At 38.9% G+C, this 19,179-nt stretch overlaps 1 protein-coding gene across 1 annotated transcript in view; it reads right to left on the reverse strand.

Moving 5' to 3' along the window:
- Nucleotides 1-1,794: 1,794 nt before the first annotated feature.
- The window catches only part of LOC103266171 (cyclic AMP-dependent transcription factor ATF-6 alpha), a 22,419-nt gene continuing 5,034 nt past the window's right edge, over nucleotides 1,795-19,179 (reverse strand). The window contains exons 2-6 of the mRNA XM_008063804.1: nucleotides 16,756-16,832; nucleotides 11,253-11,340; nucleotides 8,042-8,148; nucleotides 2,584-2,713; nucleotides 1,795-2,006 (exon numbers count right to left, since the gene is read on the reverse strand). Coding sequence (XP_008061995.1) covers nucleotides 1,795-2,006; nucleotides 2,584-2,713; nucleotides 8,042-8,148; nucleotides 11,253-11,340; nucleotides 16,756-16,832 — 614 coding nt within the window. The remainder of the gene's footprint in view (nucleotides 2,007-2,583; nucleotides 2,714-8,041; nucleotides 8,149-11,252; nucleotides 11,341-16,755; nucleotides 16,833-19,179) is intronic.

Genomic DNA, 19,179 nt, shown 5'->3' on the forward strand with positions numbered 1-19,179 from the left:
CAGGGTGCCTGAATGAAACGTAATTGTATACCTAACCCTTAACTGTACCCCACAACTTCATAATAAAAAATAAATAAATAATTTTTTTAAAAAAGCAAATAAAATCTGTAGTTTAAAGAAAAAAAAAGAAAGAAAGAAAAAATACCCAATTTTTAATAAATAAATTTGGGATTTTTGGGGTTCCCCCCCTCGTATAATTAACACCTTGCTAGATTGTACTATAAAAATGGACAAGATTCAGTGCTTCATATTAGCACATGCTCACAAAAAAATAAGTAGTCTTCAGATCATGGAAAAATACTGAAGTTCCAAATAATACATGATTCAGGTTTCTAGAACTGATAAACTTCTCATGAAAGAACAGCTTGTGGTCTTGCCATAGGTAACATGTTCCATCATTCAAACATAGGCAACGGTAAATTCTTAGAAATACCCCACTTTACACACTAGTCATATTAATGTCAGACTTTTATTTTTTATAGATGTATTTTAGTAGCTGTGGGAACTATAGTAAGATTCTTCATGAGTTTAAATTCTTAGCCTTTGGTAAAATACAGATACTTCTGAGATCCTGATGAAAGTTTTGGAGACTATCCCTAGAAAAGTCCAAATATGAACAAACATTACAGCTTGCATTTTATTTCAAGGAGTTCATGAACTCTTAACACGCATTTACAGGTCACAAGGACACCGATTTTACAGAACTGCTTTTTCATATGAAGAAGGTAGCATTTTCACTCTGTACTAAGAGGGCAGGCAATTCAAACAGTTTTCTTGTTGTTTTGGTGGGGTAGGGATTGACTGATGGATTTTCACTGATCCATGTATTCTCTCATCTATTCTTTTTATCAACATCATATAGTCTATGACTGTATAATAGAACAAAGCTAACACAGTACCTGGAAAACAGATTTATGAACCTTGCCATCATTAAAACTATGCTCCAAAGCTAACTACAGCTGGAGACAGAGCCATAGCAGCAAATGCAACATTTGGTATTTATTTACAACCCATACTCTCTTAACACCTAGTCCTACTTGGTGTCAACAGCTAAATCCAGAGAAAACAATATTGCATAAATTTTCTTGTATTCCGTGTATACAGATAACAGTATGAGTACAATGATGACTAATCTAAGAGATCTCTATAGGCAAATGATTCCCATATGTGAAAAGTACCAAATCCTCAAATTTGATCTTCTTTCAATAGAGCTAAAATTCTTGTAGAAGTATGTGAGGCCATCTGGTGGATAAAACACAGAAAAACACAAGTTCTTTGCTAGTTGAAAACAGAGTTTAGGACTCTTCCTAATGACCAGTTCAATATCCTGCTTACTAGACAATGCAGCCTCCTCGAGATTAACAGCCCAATTCTATTACTAAAACACATCTCACACCTATTAGACCTGAAATGAACCATATTATTTTAAGTAACTGACCACACCTTAAAAACAAAAAAGGTTCATAGCCACAAAAATCACAGAATAAAATGGCCCTAAGAAAGTTCTCAGGTTTTCTTCTTCATTACAAATAGTTACATGAAATCAAAAGCCTTGAAGACAGGTGTGTTCATAATTACAACTATACAAAAGTAAGTATTTGATGCACTTAATCTGGAGAGCTATCGACCCTGTTGGACAGAAACCACATATTAGTCACCTCTGCAACATCCTCAGAACCAAGGAAAATTTTTGACATATAGCACATGCTCAGAAATTACAACCTGAATGAAAACAAATCATATGACACAAACCTTATCACCCTACGAATAAACATAAATAGCTTCAAATTTCACTCAGGTACCTTTGGTGGGTGCAGGCTGTATACTGATAACTGGTTGTTGCTTTGCCAATGGCATAAGTGTTGGTACTGTCTGAATAATGATGGTTTTCACTGGAATGCTGGAGTTTGTTTGAGTCTTGGGTGCTGCTGGAAGCAATAAAGGCTTGGGCTGAATGGAAGGTTTTGAATTCAACGGAATTTTTTTCTTTGGAGTTAGTCCATTTTCTGAAGGAAAAAAAACAGACACACCATAAATCAATCTGAAGGTAATTAAGCAAATCCTAAAAACAGATTCAATTATACACCTTTCTCTACACATTATCTAGACTTCTGTGTAACTATCTTTAAGTAGAGTATAAGCATAGTTACTCTACATATATTTGAATGGACTGAAGAAAAGACCTGAAACTGAGATCTTTCTTTTTGATCAAGCGGCAGTTTTGGTAAAGGGACACATGAACTGGTAAAGGATAACAGCTAAAATTACTGAATAAAGCCCAGAGATTAATAAGTTAACAAATATCACAGGTCCTCATATTCAGTATCTTTAACTGAAATTTTAAAATCTCTGCTGAAGATTAAAAGGTCTGAACCATTTAAAGAATCTTTTACCTATAAAGAGAGACAAGCAAAGAAGATTATTTCTTTCCTTTCCTCTCCACAATAATCATCCATAACAAACAATAAAGATCCACTAATTTAAAAACAGCAAGCCAGATTAATAAACATATGCTTATTGCAACATTTTCTTTTAAGCTCAGTCTGAAACAGAAAAAACAAAAGTAAGGATCTTGAGTAATACCAGTCTTGTTCCTAGGACCAGTTACAGACTTATCTTCTGTCAATGTCTCTGCTGAGGAAGGACTATTACAGCTTTCACCATATAAGGAAAGGGGAGACATCTGGGAACTAGAAGACAAATCCAACTCCTCCTGTAGCAAAATAAAAACAAAAATTAATAACTATAATCCCTGAGTAGCAAACTGCATAGAGAGGTCATATGTAACAGAAAAATACTTCAAGATAACTTCAAAAGGTGTAATATATTAGAAACTATATCTCTATATTAAGCACTAAGTGACTATGAATAAGTCAACAGTATCCATCAAGACCAAAGGAAAAATAACTCAAAACGTGGAGCAAGTCTACATCGACTTTTTATATTAAAGATATAAGGCCGGGCTCAGTGACTCAGCCTGTAATCCCAGCACTTTGGGAGACCAAGGTGAGTAGACAGATTGAGCCCACAGATTCAAGACCAGCCCGGGCAACTTAGCAAGACCTCGGTTCTACAATAAATAAAAAATTAGCCGGGGTTGGTAGCACACGCCTGTAGTTCCAGTTTCTTGGAAGGCTGAAGCGGAAGGATTGCCGGAGCCCGGCAGGTCAACACTGGGGTAGTCGTGAGTGTACCACTGCACTCCAGCCTGGGTGACAAGACTGAGAACTCAAAAACAAAAACCAAAAAAAACCAAAAAAACAAAACAACGACAAAAGATATAAATCATTAATCTGCTTCTACATTTCCTCCCATGAACTTTATATATTATTTGGTTCCTAGTCATAAAATATTTAGTATCATTTTAAGGCTACAGTTAGAATGCCAATATCCTTTCCCCATAATCTCTTCTATTCAGTTTTAAAAGAATATCAAAAGCAAAATTATTCTATTTTTATCTGTATTGACTTATTAATACTGCCTTTGTTCCAAATGCTGTAAAAGAAAGATGAACACTGAAAGGAGCAGTGTTATTTAATTTAATGAGCAAATTAATAGTAACAGAGTTAGATATATAAGATAATGTTAATATTTTCCATAAGTCTTTTACTAATAATATTCAGTGAATCTGTCTTGTTTTGTTAAAATAAAGATATGTAACATAGGATAAAAATAGCATTTTAATTTACAGAAAAAAGATGTACATTTCATAATGGAATAGGCAGAATCTCTACTTCATACCATCTTCAAAATAATGTATAATATTATTAAAAGAAAATATAAGAGATTACGTGTTTATTCTCAGGATGTCATAGGCTCTCTTAAGTCAAAACACCCAGAAGTCATAAAGAAGAAACAGATTTTCACAAAGAATAATTAAAATATTTAACAATAAAAACAAGACTATAAAAAGTTAAAAGATATAAATGGGGAGAAAATATTTGCCAAAAATGAACAAAGGAAAGGAACAGTCATTTCACTGAAAAGGAAATCTGAGTGATAGCCAAAGGCAAATCATAAGAAAAAATTTAAATGACCCAGACAGCATATGGAAGAAATGGACACTGCAGGTCTCAGTGATGGGAGTGAGAATTGCTTGTTCACTGCTCCTTAACACCTACTCAGCATATAGCCAGATGTTGAACTACACAAACCTTGCAAAATATATTACATTTGTCAGAAACCAAAAAGAGGCTGGGCTTGGTGGCTCAGTCTGTAATCCCAGCACTTTGGGAGGCTGAGGCAAATGGATTGGCTGAGCCCGTGGGTTCGTCTCTACAATAAAATAAAATAAAATAATAGCCAGGCATGGTAGCACGCGCCCATAGTTCTGGCTACTCGGAAGACTGAGGCAGAAGGATCGCTGGAGCCCAGAAGGTTGACACGGGGGTGGCCGTGAGCATGTGTGCCACTGCACTCAGGCCAGGGCAAAGGAGTGAGCCTCTAATATCATATCACATCACATCACGTAACATAACATAAACCAAAAAGTACATGAGAACAACACAGTGACTATTATCTGCATGGCCTTAGATGCTTAAAAGGTATTTGATAAAATTCAACAGATATTCCTCAACAAAGTCCCAGGAAAAAAGGATTAGATGGATACTTTCTTACATTAAAAAAAAAAAAAAAAAGCTATACAGCCAAACCCATACTTAATGGTGAAACACTAAATGCACTACCATTAAAGTCAGGATAAGAAATAGATACTTGCTCCTACTACAATTCTAATAATTATACTAGAAAATGAAATTTTTTAAAAAAGCATTAACATAGAAGAATAGAAGAGACATAAGTGCTTTTTTTGCAAAGTGATACACTATCTACTAGGGATGAACTTAACAAAGAACTGAAAATATATTTGACTATGAAAATATTATATTAATAGTCACCTGGAAAATAAAAATTTCACAATAGTAATAACAATAATAAATACTGGAATTTTCTAAAGAATGTGCAAGGTCTATATGAAGAAAACTGCAAAAGTGAACTGAAGCCGGGCTCGGTGGCTCGGCCTGTAATCCCGCACCTTTGGGAGGCTGAGGTGAGTGGATTGCCTGAACCCGTGGGTTCGAGACCCGCGTGGGCAGCGAGACCTCATCTCTACAATAAATAAAAAAATCAGCCAGGCGTGGTAGCACGTGCCTGTAATTCCGGCTACTTGGAAGGCTGAGGCGGAAGGATCTCTGGAGCCCAGCAGGTAGAGGCTGCGGTGGCTGGGAGCGGTGACTGCACTCCAGTCTGGGCGACCGAGTGAGACGCCAACTCAGAAAAAAAAAAAAGTGAACTGAGAGACATAAAAGAAAATTTGAATAAACAGAGACATATAATATTCCTTAATAGAATCATTATAAAGATGACATGGCTAGGAAAATTGGCTTACTTATATAGAGAAAATGAAAACTAGATCCCTACCTAACACCACATACAAAAGTAAACTCTAAAAGTATGAATAAATTTAAATGTGAAAAGCAAACAATATAGTGAATAGAAGAAAATGCAGGGACATATCTTTGTGACCTAAAAGCATAGAAGAAGAATTTCTTACAACTTCAAAAATAAATCATAAAGGAAAAAAAAAAAAAGATGAGTCTGAGTAATTCAAAATTAAGTATTTCTACTTAAGAAAGATTACAAAGTTAATAGAGAAAAGGGAAAAATATAGGCAATGTCTAAATCCAATGAGAGTTTAATATCTCAAATATGCAAGGAATTACTGCAAATACACAAGGAAAGACAACAACTAAGTAGAAAAACTAGCAAAGGGCAGGAATGAATGATTTATAAAAGAAAAAAAAAAGTCCAAAAAGCTAATAGGAATGTAAAGAATTGCTGAAGCCAGGCTCGGTGGCTCAGCCTGTAATCCTGTGCCTTGGGAGGCTGAGGTGAGTGAATTGCCTAAGCCCACGGGTTTGAGACCTGCCTGGGCAACTTGGCAAGACCTCATCTTTACAATAAATCAAAAAAAAAATCAGCTGGGCGTGGTAGCGCATGCCTGTAATTCCGGCTACTCGGAAGGCTGAGGCGGAAGGATCACCGGAGCCCAGCAGGCGAGGCTGTGGTGGCTGGGAGCGGCCACTGCACTCCAGTCTGGGCGACAGAGTAAGACTCCAACTCAAAAGAGGAAAAAAAAAGAATTGCTGAAAACAATCAGTGACCAAAAAAGTGTAAATTAAAACAAACAACAAAAACATTATGCCAAGAAGCAAAAATGAGAAAGCCAGACAATGCCACGCATTCACAGAGAAGAGAATTTACAGGGATCCTCAAGTACTGCTGATGGCCTGCAGAGTACCATGGTGATCCTGGAGGGCAATATGCAAGCACTGTCAAATTAAATATCTGCACACCCTATCACCCAGCAATCCTATACCTGGGCATACATCCCAATGGAATTCTCACACAGATCCACATGGGAAAATTTTTTACAATCTTCACTGTGGTGTAAGTAAAATGTAGTGAATGTATTATTGAAATGTTATGCAGAGTTGACTGCAACAGACTTGATGTATACAAAATGAATCAACCTTAAAAATGCGATTTTTTTTTTTTTTTTGAGTTGGAGTCTCACTCTGTCTCCCAGGTTGGAGTTCAGTGGCATACTCATGGCCACTCCAGCGTTGACCTGCAAGGCTCCGGCAATCCTCCCACCTCAGCCTTCCAAGTATCCAGAACTACAGGCATGCGCTACCACACCCAGCTAATTTTTGATTTATCGCAGAGACAAGGTCTCGCCAAGTTGTCAGGGCTGGCCTAGAGCCCGCCAGCTCAGGCAAGAAACATGATTTTTACAAAACAATAATAGAGATTGAATAAGCATAACTGACATCAGCGAGAAAAAAAATGAACTTTTTAATAAACGGTACTGAAATAATCCTTCTGAAAAGCATTTGGAAAAACATAAAATTGAATCTATATCCCTTCATCTACAAAGAAAATTTTAGTATTTGGATCAGGGATCTAAATACTAAAAATACAACCTTGTGATAAATATGCATTAATAGTCACTTAGAAATTATTCCTTCTTGAATAATTTTATCCCAAGTCACTAGATGGGGCAGAGCAAGACCACTATCTATGCAGAGAGGCAGCCCAGCAGAGTGTCAGAGTCCCAGGGGATACAGGATGCATTCGCATGGGGGGTAGTCTGTCATGAGAAGTCAGAGCAGGTTGATGAGGGTGCGACAGCTTGATGTAAGGATGTCAGAGCGCAATGGAGACATATTAAAAGAACAAAAGAGCTGGTGTGAAAAGACTCCCATTGTCCAAATCCAGGACAATGCAGGAATGAAACCAAATTATTACAGTAATGAATCTGTTGAAAAAAATAAGAAATGAGTCCATACTGGTATTAACAAATATAGGAATAAACATAAAATTTGATGAGGAATAGGATATTTTTATGTAGTTTTAAAGTATCTTCCCCACAAAATACTTATTTATGGCAAAGAGAGAAAGAACAACCCCATAGGAAAATAGTCTCTCAAGTGATCACAGCAAACATAACAATATTAAACAAACTGAATTGTGTCATCAAAAGTAAATAAGATGGATGCACCATTTCTGTAGTACTAGGCATTTCTAAACTAGAGCAATCATTCTCGGTCCTATGGCTAAGGAGTTATAAAAACTGACCATCTTACATTCTTCCATTCCTCAAAGAATGAATATTCTGGTAGGGAGAAAAGACATTAAGTCAATAAATAAAAATAAACTGAATAGTTGTAAAATGCATGAAGCAATGAAATTACAGAGGCAAGAACACAGGGGAAGGACGGCAAAACCAGAGACACTAACAACTTTCTAGCTCCTACAAGGCCCTTCCCTTGAGTCTCAGTTTCCTTGGGATTAAATGAGATAATAAGGCACTTAACACATAACAACTGCTTCCTCCACATACATATTTTCCAGGTAGCATTATTAACAAAATCATTGTAAAAGATTGGGCAACCCCTTCAGGTCCCCTCCCACTGTGGAAACTTTTCTGTTCTCCCAATAAATCCTGCTTTCTCACACACAAAAAAGATTGGCTACTTACAGGAACATGCTGTGTTGAAGAATAAGAGTCCACTGACTGAGGAGATGAGACTGAACAACTTGAGGAGGTTGGAGAAGGTGGCTGAGCTTCTGCCTTAATGTCTTTAACTGAAAAACAGGGTAAAAGTTTTTCCCACTGGACAATATAAACTGAGAATAAAATGGACAAGAAAGAAGGTAAAATCTACTGTTAAAATTCAGTCAGATATGGAAGCAATGGTCACCAAAATATATCAAGTGAAAATGCAAGATACAGAAAACAGTATACCTAGTATGCTTCCATTTGTGTAATAAATTGTGTGTGTGTGTGTGTGTGTGTGTGTGTGTGTGTGTGTGTGTGTGTATCTACTTGCATCTGCATTAATTCTCTGTAAGGGTAAACAGAAGAAATTGGCAACAGTAGTTGTCTCTGGAGAACAGAATTTGTTGGCTAAGGAATAAGAGCAGAAGGAGACATTTTTCTACTATATAGACTTCTGTTCCTTTTGAATAATATACCATATGCAAATGATTATAGATTCCCAAGAACTTAATTTTTTTTTTTTTGAGTTGGAGTCTCACTCTGTCGCCCAGACCGGAGTCCAGTGGCTGCTCCCGGCCACCACAGCCTCGACCTACTGGGCTCTGGCGATCCTTCCGCCTCAGCCTTCCAAGTAGCTGGAACTACAGGCATGCGCTACCATGCCCAGCTAATTTTTTGATTTATTGTAGAGGTGAGGTCTTGCCAAGTTGCCCAGGAGCGTCTTGAACCCACAGGCTCAGGCAATCCACTCACCTCAGCCTCCCAAAGCGCGGGATTACAGACTGAGTCACCGAGCCCGGCTGAACTTAATTTTTAAAAATATAAGAAACAGGAAAAATTATTTTGGAAAGCATTTCTGACATACAATTCAAACTCAAGGCCAGGCTCAGTGGCTCAGCCTGTAATCTCAGCACTATGGGAGACCGTGGCAAGTGGATTGCCTGAGCCCATGGGTTCAAGACCAGCCCAGGTAACTTGGCAAGACCTCGCCTCTATAATTAACCAAAAATTAGCTGGGTGTGGTAGCACCCGCCTGTAGTTCTGACTACTTGGAAGGCTTAAGCAAAAGGATCATTGGAAGCCCAGCAGGTCAGGTCGACGCTGGGGTGGCCGTGAGTGTGCCACTGCACTCCAGCCTGAGCGACAGAGTGAGACTCCAACCCCCCAAAAAAACTCAAAAATATGTACGTGTCTTTTGAACTATTAATTTATCCTACAAAAATTTGCCAGTACAGTGGCTCATGCTTACAATCTCAATATTTTGGGAGGCTGAGGAGGGAAGATCTTTTGAGACCAGCAGTTCAAGACCAGTCTAGGAAACATAGCAAGACCTCCTCTCTACCCCCCACCACTCCCCAAAAATTAAAAACACCAGCCAGGCATGTTGGCATGCACCTGTAGTTCCAGCTACTCAGCAGGCTGTGGCAGAAGGATCATCTGAGTCCAGGAGGTAGAGGCTGCAATGAGCCATGATCATGCCACTGCACACCAGGCTGGGAGACAGATTGAGACCTCAACACAAAAAAAAAAAAAAAAAATGTACTGAGCAACTATGGCTCAAGCAGTGCTTCTTGGTGTCACCGATCTAACAGGAAGAGGGTAGGAGGGTGTTTTCCAGATTTAACTACAAAATATCGACTATCCTTCATGATCTTCTATAATGTGATCTTGCCACTTCCCCATCACAAAGCTGAGTCTATTTCACCTCCCCTTGGATTTAGGTAGGCTTATGAATCCTTCAATCAACAGAGAATGGCAGAAATGCTATATGAATTCTGAGGCTGGAAATGCAGCCTTTGCTTTGTGTGCTGGAACACTCACACTTGGCGCCTCTGAAGTCTGACTATACTAAGACCACCATGATTTGAGGAAGCCAAGCTTCACTGAAAGGCCCTGTGAGGGTACTACAGATGGCCGTCCTAGTCTTCAAGTTTTCCCAGCTGAGGTACCAGATATGTGAGTGAAGAAATCTCAAGATGAGTCTAGCCCCCAAATGTCAAGCTATTCCAGCCTTCAAATCTCCCCAGCTGAGGGCTGGAAATCGTGAAGCAGAAATAAGCCATCCCTGGAGCACACAGTTCAAATCTTTGACTTACAGATTCTAGAAACCTAACAAAATGGTTGCTGTTTTACGCCACTAAGAATTAAAGTTGTTTGTTATACAATAGTAAGCAGAACACTAACTTTGTGTGTACCCTTCTTCTACGAAGAAACACAGGCATTAAGCAAGATAAACAGATAAACAAATGAAGAGAAATAAGAAGAGCAGGGATAGGGAGGATTTTAGATAAAGGAATGTGCTGGTTATTTATCCATTTCTCAGCTCCAAATCTACCTTCTATAGTCTATGATTACAAATTATTAATACATTTCCCAGCTAGCTTCCTTTTTGGGTACTGTCAACTGTGAATACTGAAGGATGCTATAAAGTAGGAGAAGGGATTTTCCTCATTCTCCCATCAGCTTTACCCTAGCTGTGGCAAACTGCTCCAGCTTCCAGCTTCTTTCAGTATACTACCACCTTATCAGGCCCCCTTAAAGATACTAGCCTCAGCCAAGCAGCGCCCACTCCCCAGAAGTGTGCGTCAAATGCATGGGACTCCACGAATTTCCTAGGTTCTGGTGACCCCAGCCTTTGATTTTCTAAGCCCTGCCTAGTCCCCAGATAGGTTAATCTCTTATAAAAAAATTATTCATAAATCAAAATCATAATTTCTATTTCTGATATGAATTATGTATTCACTACCAAAACATAACTGTGAAATTCTTTTTCTAAATTATATATTTTAGAAATGTGGGCTATAAGTGAGGACTTACTATATAAGTAAGTTACATGCAAATGAAGGTTGGGCTTCAAATTAGCTCTCTCCTCCTTAATAGTGGATCTGGTACCCAATGTGTTGCCAAGTACCCCTACCTCCTCCATCCTTCCTTCCCCCAGCAGTGTCTAACATCTACTGATTCCACTCTTGTACTCATGTGACCAGTGATCATAACTATGAAATTATTTATATTCATTCTTGGTAAGAAATTTATTTATGCATTGCCATACAAGAAGTAGGATATATAGTCCCTGAAATTTTTTAACTCACCAATATAGTCCAACAACCCCACTTAATTTTGTGTATTACCAAACTACAAAATAAAAATGGATCCATTCAAAGCTGTTACCACTAAAACACATTATTACCTGTACAGAATTGGTTGTTGATGTCCCAAACGTCTGACTCCCAAGGTATTAAATCAAAATCAAAGTCAAGATGATCAAAATTATTTTCCTGTAGGTTTCAAATCAACAAAAAATTAAAATAATATGATCTATATCTTAAAATCAAAGTATCAAACACAAATTGTCATAAAAAATACAATTGCTATTACTCAACCTAGTAAAAAGGATTAAGTCAACCAGTTCATCCTAGGAATAGATCTTGGATAGCCTATAGATATAGCAGCTCAGTTATTTGAAGCAAAGCAGTATCAACTAGGAAGGAGATAATATATTCAATATCTAAAAGATCCAGGTAGCTTAATTATTTTCTATGGGAACAGACCATCAATATAAATGAAATCACAAATTGTGTCTTTTATCATAAGGAATATCCCCAAATAAATTTTCCCACTGCCATTAAGGAAAACAAGTCAAAGCAAATGGCTATTCATAACATCATCTCTACACACAATGGAAAAATATACATATAACCAAAAGACATGTAGACATTATAAAGAGGGCAATTACAAAAGGTTAATTTACTTTTTTCTACTGTTCTATACTTTTTAAATTTTTTATGAAATTTAAAAGAAAGCCAGGCACAGTGGCTCACACCTGTAATCCCATCATTTTGAGAGGCTGAGGTGGGAGGACTGCTTGAGCTCAGGACTTAGAGACCTGCCCAGGCAACATAACAAGACCTTATCTCTACTAAAATAAAAATATAAAAAATTAGCTGGGCATGGTGATGCACACCTGTAGTCCCAGCTACTTGAGAGCCTGAGGCAGAAGGATAACCTGAGTCCAGGAGTTGTAGGCTGGAGGCTGCAGTGAGCCAAGATCATGCCACAGTACTCTAGCCTGGGTGACAAAATGAGACCCCAACTCAAAAGAACCCCAAAAAACCAAAAAAAACCCCAAATTTTTAATCCTAGAAGAAGCTGCTCAAACAGGGGTCAACACCTCTTTGAAGGTCCATGAGTTTCTTTGCATTTAGGTATTAATGTTTTTTACTTAAATATAAGCATCTGCTGGATTATCTAGATGACCACCTTATACTATATACATAAACAAAAACCTGCCACATGATTTCGGAGCCCTCATGTAAGTCTGAGATCAAGACAGTACCTAAAAGTACTATTTTTTTTTTTTTTTTTTTGAGTCAGAGTCCCGCTCCATTGCCCAGGATGGAGTGCAGTGGCACACTCACGACCACCCCAGCGTCAACCTGCTGGGCTCCGGTGATCTTTCCACCTCAGCCTTCCCAGTAGCTGGAACTAGAGATGCAGGCTACCACACCCAGCTAATTTTTTAATTTATTGTAGAAACGAGGTCTCGCCAAGTTGCCTGGGCTCAGGCAATCCACTCGCCTCGGTCTCCCAAAGTGCCGGGATTACAAACTGAGTCATTGAGCCCAGTCCAAAAAGTACTATTTTAAAATTAAGTGTCTGGGGTCACAGAGACAAGAACAGAAGTGAACTTAATATATAAACAATGCAAAAAAAACCCAGATGAGTCAATATTAACTTAATGTCACAGATGATAAAACAGTAATAATAGAGAAAATAAGCTTTAGGCAAAAAACAATTATCTAGTAAATGTTAGCAAACATTTGTTAATAATTTCTAGAACAGTATTATCATTTCAAAATGACTATTATATGGTTTATTTTTATCAAGACTGCAACAAAAGATGGGAAACTGTTTTCTTATCATACTGCCCATAACTGAGTAAATAGTAGTACAAGGTATACAAAGAACATATGTAAAAGTTCACATGAAAAAAAAACCAAAAACGAAAGCACTTAAATCATAAAAGAACCACTTTTAAAAAACCACTCTCTTTTACTTTTTCTCTTATTTGAATCTACACATCAAAAAATTAAACAGCCCTGTACTTTTAGCAACAAACAAAAAAATACTTAAACTTTTAATCTAAGTAAATTTACCAGTGGTGCTTGCCTGAGTACTAGAAGAACTTTTAAATACGGGCATGGACAGGTACAGTGGCTCACACCTGTAATCCCAGCACCTTGGGAGACCAAGGCAAAAGAACTACCTGAGCCCAGGAGTTCAAGACCAGCCCAGGCAAGACCTCATCTCTGCAAAAAAAGTGAAAAATTAGCTGGGCATGGTGATGCAGACCTGTAGTCAGAGCTTCTTGGAAGGCTAAGGCAGAAGGATTGCCTGAGCACGGGAGCACGGGAGGCCAAGGCTGCAATAAGCTATAATCATGCTACAGCACTCCAGCCTATGCAACAGAGTAAGACTTTGACTAAAAAAAATACACATACACACACACACACACACACACACACACACACACACACACACACACAAACACACACACAATCTACTTCTACTTCAGGGAGCTTCTGATTTAATCTTCAGTCAAATAAATCAAATACCTTTTACATCATAAAGATTTTATCGGGTCGAAATTTAACAGGCCTATTTTATGCAAAGTGGGACATATTGGCAATTATATACTGTAGCTCTTCAATGACTTATCATGGGAAATTCTACCACCAGGTGGAAGAAGGATGACACCAGGGCTCTCATGCAATACTAGAAAAACTGAGGAACTGAAAGATTGAGTGGCTTGCATAAAGCAGAAGAATGTTAGTTACAAAATCAGGATAATTTTTCCCCAAATCTTTCAAATATAACACACTGTTTCTTTTAGGATCTAGAGGTCATGAAAGAATATCAGTTGCTTAGTCAACTAGATATTATTAAAAGTCAATTTAATCAATAGGCCACATTCTAAAACAGTTCACAGAGTAAATGAGAACATTAAGCTCCCATACGTTGATTTTTTAAAAAAATATCATGTACTTCAGTCTCTTTTACAGCTGCTAAATCGTTATTTGAGAAATATCTGATATTCGTTGAGCAAGCATCATATATTTCTTTTTTTTTTTTCTGAGTCGGAGTCTCACTCTGTCGCCCAGGCTGGAGTATATTGGCACACTCACGACCACCGCAGCCTCAACCTCATGGGCTCAGGCAATCCTTCTAACTCAGTCGTCCAAGTAGCTGGAACTACAGGCACATGCCACCATGTCTGGCTAATTTTTTTATTTATTATAGAGACGAGATCTTACCAAGTTGCCCAAACTGGTCTCAAGCAATCCTCTCACCTCTGCCTCCCAAAGTGCTGGGATTACAGGTTTGAGCCACTGTGCCTGGCCTCTTTATAAACTTCTATACTCAATAAGAACTTAAAATGATGTGATATTCAATCTGGTCAGGTGAGGTCGGTTCATGTCTATAATCCCAGCACTTTGGGAGACTGAGAGGGGAGGATTGCTTGAGCCCAGGAATCCAAGATGAGCCTAGGCAACATAGCAAGAACTCATCTCTACAAAAAAATCAAAAAATTAGCATGGTGGAGTACATGCCTGTAGTTCCAGCTACTTGGAGAGACTGATGCAGAAGGATCACCTGAGCCCAGGAGGTCAAGGCTGCCATGAGCCATGATTGTGCCATGGCAGTCCAGCCTGGGGGACAAAGTAAAACTCTTTTTTTTTCTTTAATTTTTATTTTTTTGAGTCGGAGTCTCACTCTGTCGCTCAGGTTGCAGTGCAGTGGCATGCTCACGGCCACCACATCCTTGACCTGCTGGGCTCAGGTGATCCTTCTGCCTCACCCTTCCACGTAGCTGGAACTACAGGCAAGCGCTACCACATCCAGCTAATTTTTTATTTACTGTAGAGACGAGGTCTCACCATGTTGCCCAGGCTGGTCTCGAACCAGTGGGCTTCGGGCAATCCTCTCACCTTGGCCTCCCAAAGTGCTGGGATTATAGGCATGAGCCACCGCATCCAGCAGAGGAAGACTCTGACTCAAAAAAAAAAAAGAAAGAAAAAGAAAAAAATTCTATCTGATTGATAGATTGACTGATAAATTGCCCTGTTCACTCAAGTTACTTCCTGAGACAACACCTCATTCACTAAAGAATAATACAAACTAAGAGTTCTAGAGGCCAAACACCTTCACATGTACTAATTGGGAAAAGAAAAATACAAAGAAAATCTAAGATACTTTTGATGACTAGGCATGTTGTAATAATAGCCTTTACATAGATCTCTAAGCAATCAAAGGCAAAAAGTAAGGATATACCTAATTTTCAGTGTTTTCTACGCTAAAAATATATAACTTTTAAAAAGGAAGTTGGTTAGCCAGGCACGATGGCTCAGCCTGTAATCCTGCGCCTTTGGGAGGCTGAGGTGGATTGCCTGAGCCTGCAAGTTCGAGACCCTCCTGGGCAGCGAGACCTCATCTCTACAATAAATCAAAAAATCAGCTGGGCGTGGTAGTGCATGCCTGTAATTCCAGCTACTTGGAAGGCTGAGGCGGAAGGATCACCGGAGCCCAGCAGGTCGCCACTGCGGTGGCCGGGAGCGCAGTCTGCACTCCAGTCCAGGCGACAGAGTGAGGACTCCAATTCAAAAAAAAAAAAAAAGAAGTTGGTTAAATCATGAAATTCACAACAACCTGGATAGACTTAAAAGAGTCTATAATACTGAGGGATCTTTCACAGAAACAAAGAACTGAGTATCACATGTTCTCACTCATAAGTGAACTTTGAATAACTGTCGTAAAACTATAAGAAAAGGATTGGCAGTAGCGGGAAACTGCAGGGGTGTGGGGGGTGGAGGGGTGGTGCAGGGAGGCAGGATTGGCAGTAGTGAGAATCTGCCTGGAGAAGGAGGGCACGCCTCATTAACTAGGATATCTGCATAATGAATATTTGTATACCTAATCCTGAATTGTACCCCAAATCTTTAATAAAAAAATGAAAAGTTAAAAAAAAAAGGAAGCTGGTTAAGTTCTACTTTACTAGGTCATGACCCACATATACCCCTTAACATCACACCATTTCCCTTATGCAGCAAAGTATCTGTAAAAACCAAGTAGGGGCCAGGCTCGGTGGCTCAGCCTGTAATCCCAGCACTTTGGGAGGCCAATGCGAGTGAACTGCCTGAGCCCACGGGTTCGAGACCAGCCTGGGCAACTTGGCGAGACCTTGTCTCTACAATAAATTAAAAAATGATCCAGGCATGGTAGCGCGTGCCTGTAGTTCCGGCTACCTGGAAGGCTGAGGCGGAAAGATCACCAGAGGCCAGTCGGTCGACACTGGGGTGGCCATAAGCATTCCACTGCACTCCAGTCTGGGCAACAGAATGAGACTCCGACTCAAAAAAGAAAAAAAACAAGTAGGCAGGTAATTGACTTCTCCAAGGTCACCCATTCCTAGGGCCAAAACGGACTAGAACGCAAGTATTCTCATACCAAGACCAATACAATTTCTATTGTCCTATATTTACTAATGATAAAATGGCTACTAACTTTCATACTGAATGGTAAAAGTTATTTAAACTTACATTACTAGTCTAAACCTGTTGCCCTGAAACTTTCCTACTAGAATTAGGGTAAAGGTTAAATACATTACTCAACATTTCTCACTGGTAAATACTTACATAAGTCTCATTTACTGCACTCAATTGCAGCTCATCAGTATCTGTGAAATAACCAAGTTCAGCAAACAGGGTAGAATCTTTGGACAAAAGAAAAGAATAGAGATTAACTGTCAGTTCAATGATTTGACCAGAAAACAAGCACAGTATCCCTATGCCAGCTCTATTAGGGTTTCTCGTTATTGATAAATTCTTGCAGTGTTAATAACAAGCAATTCAAAGCTTGTTTCCAACTTAGGTGTTGTTTTTCACATAATTTTTATCTTGTGAACTGAATCCTAACACCAAAGATCAACAAAGGTTTTATGTTATATGTCACACTGAACTGACTGGTAGAGACATTCTGGAATATTACTAACAATAATTCTAATGCCACATCTGGGTTCAGCACAAAAAAGTAATGTGTTTGATAAGCAATGATGATAGGAGATGACAACGGAGAGTACACATGTACTGTGTATTTGCAATCCTGCTTTAAGTTAAGGTCACAACCAAATTTCTATCTAGACAATAAAGGATTCACTCACCTAAATCACTGAATTCTTTTCAGCAATCTAACTACATTCCAATTCTCTAATGAGGTTTCATTATAAACAAAGAAATATATGGATACAGAAAACATTCTTCAATAAGCTAGACTGAAAATTTTTTGTAGAGAAAGGTCAAGGTGCTGACAAGGCCCAAGAAGGCGGATTACTGGACAATCTGTAAAGTTTGTTTTCTCTGACAATTTCAAAACTTCAAGAACTTTGAAGAGTTTTTCAAATCTAGGTTCTCCTTTGTAGTCTCTACTATTATCATGCCACTGAAACTGCTCTGATGATTTCCTCACTGCTGTTCAGGAACTACACTGAAAGTCTATTATTAATTAGGCCGATGACAGAAATGCTTCATCAGCCTAAAACAAAACAATACTTAGCAGACAATTTTATATGTAGCAATAACGAAAGGTTGTTCATTTGGCTCTCAGAAAAAGTTACCTTAAACTCGGCTGCAGCACCAAAAAAACAAGTAACTAGATGATCATGGCTTACATACAGGCTGATACTCCTTGAAAGAGTTCTCTATATCAGCTCTCCCATTTCTTTTCTCCCATTCTTTCTTGAATCAATCAAGATTCCCCCCCCTCCATACACAGATCAGCTATTAATGTCACCACTGACCTCCATATTGGTAAATTCAGTCCTCACCTGACTTGAACTATAACAGCATTTGACACAGTTGATCCTTTCATATTAATTGAAGCATTTTCTTCACTTGACTTCTAAAATATCACAGCTGGTTTTTCTCCCACCTTACTGACTGACTCTGTCTTGCTGGTTCCTCCTCATCTCTCTAATATGAAATTTCTCCTGGGCTCAGTTTAAACTTTTCTATTTATTTTTCCTCTGCGATTTCAGCTGAGCTCACAATTTTAAATAGCAATCTATATGCCAAGGATTCCAAGTGACATCTCCAGCCCATACTTCAAGATGCATGTACACACTGAGTACTGACATCTCCTCATAGACGTTTCAAGGGCATCTCATCTTTTTCCTCATCTCAGTTAATAACAACTTTTTCCTCTTCTCAGTTAATAACAACTCAATTCTACTGCTTTTTCCTCATCTCAGTTAATAACAACTCAATTCTCCCAGTTGCTCAGGCCAAAAACGGGGATTATCGTTTCTCTTCCTCACTCTCCATAATCAATCTACCAGCAACCTGTCAGTTCTGTGCTCAAAATATATATCTGTAATCTTGCTTCCTACCTTTCCTTCCATTCTTCCTTTTCTTCCCATCTTTCCTTTCCTTCCCTACTCCTCCCAACACAGAAATGTTAGCTTCCAAGGAAACAGGATGGTGAGTGTGATGGGGTTGAGTGTGTAGTCATCTGCAGCAATATGCCTGATAGCCAAGGAAATGGGATGGTGCGGCAAAGGGTGTTGCCCAGTGGAGGTGGCAGCATGTCCTAGCCACCAATGAAACGTTGCAGTAAGAAGCAGAACAGAGTGGCAGATGGAAGAGGCAGCCTATGTGAATAGGAGAGTGAGTACACTGAACAAATATGTCAAATATGTTATTTGATTGAGAAAATGATACATATGTCTAAAGTAATTGGAGTCATATTTCTCACTGTCTAAGAAAGGATTTAGTCATTCATAAGTAGACCCTGAACATTCATCATAATACCATAAGAGCTGGGCTTGGTGGCTCAGCCTGTAATCCCGTGCCTTTGGGAGGCTGAGATGAGTGGATTGCCTGAGTTCGAGACCCGCCTGGGGAACTTGGTGAGACCTCATCTCTACAATAAATAAATAAAAAAACTAGCTGGGCATGGTAGCGCACTCCTGTAGCTCCAGCTACTTGGAAGGCTGAGGCAGCTACTTGGAAGGCTGAGGTGGAAGGATCGCCAGAGCCCAGCAGGTCGAGGCTGCGGTGGCCGGG

This window comes from Carlito syrichta, unplaced genomic scaffold (assembly GCF_000164805.1).
Source record: "Carlito syrichta isolate Samal-C Ts95f unplaced genomic scaffold, Tarsius_syrichta-2.0.1 Scaffold307040, whole genome shotgun sequence".
Classification (NCBI taxonomy): domain Eukaryota; kingdom Metazoa; phylum Chordata; class Mammalia; order Primates; family Tarsiidae; genus Carlito; species Carlito syrichta.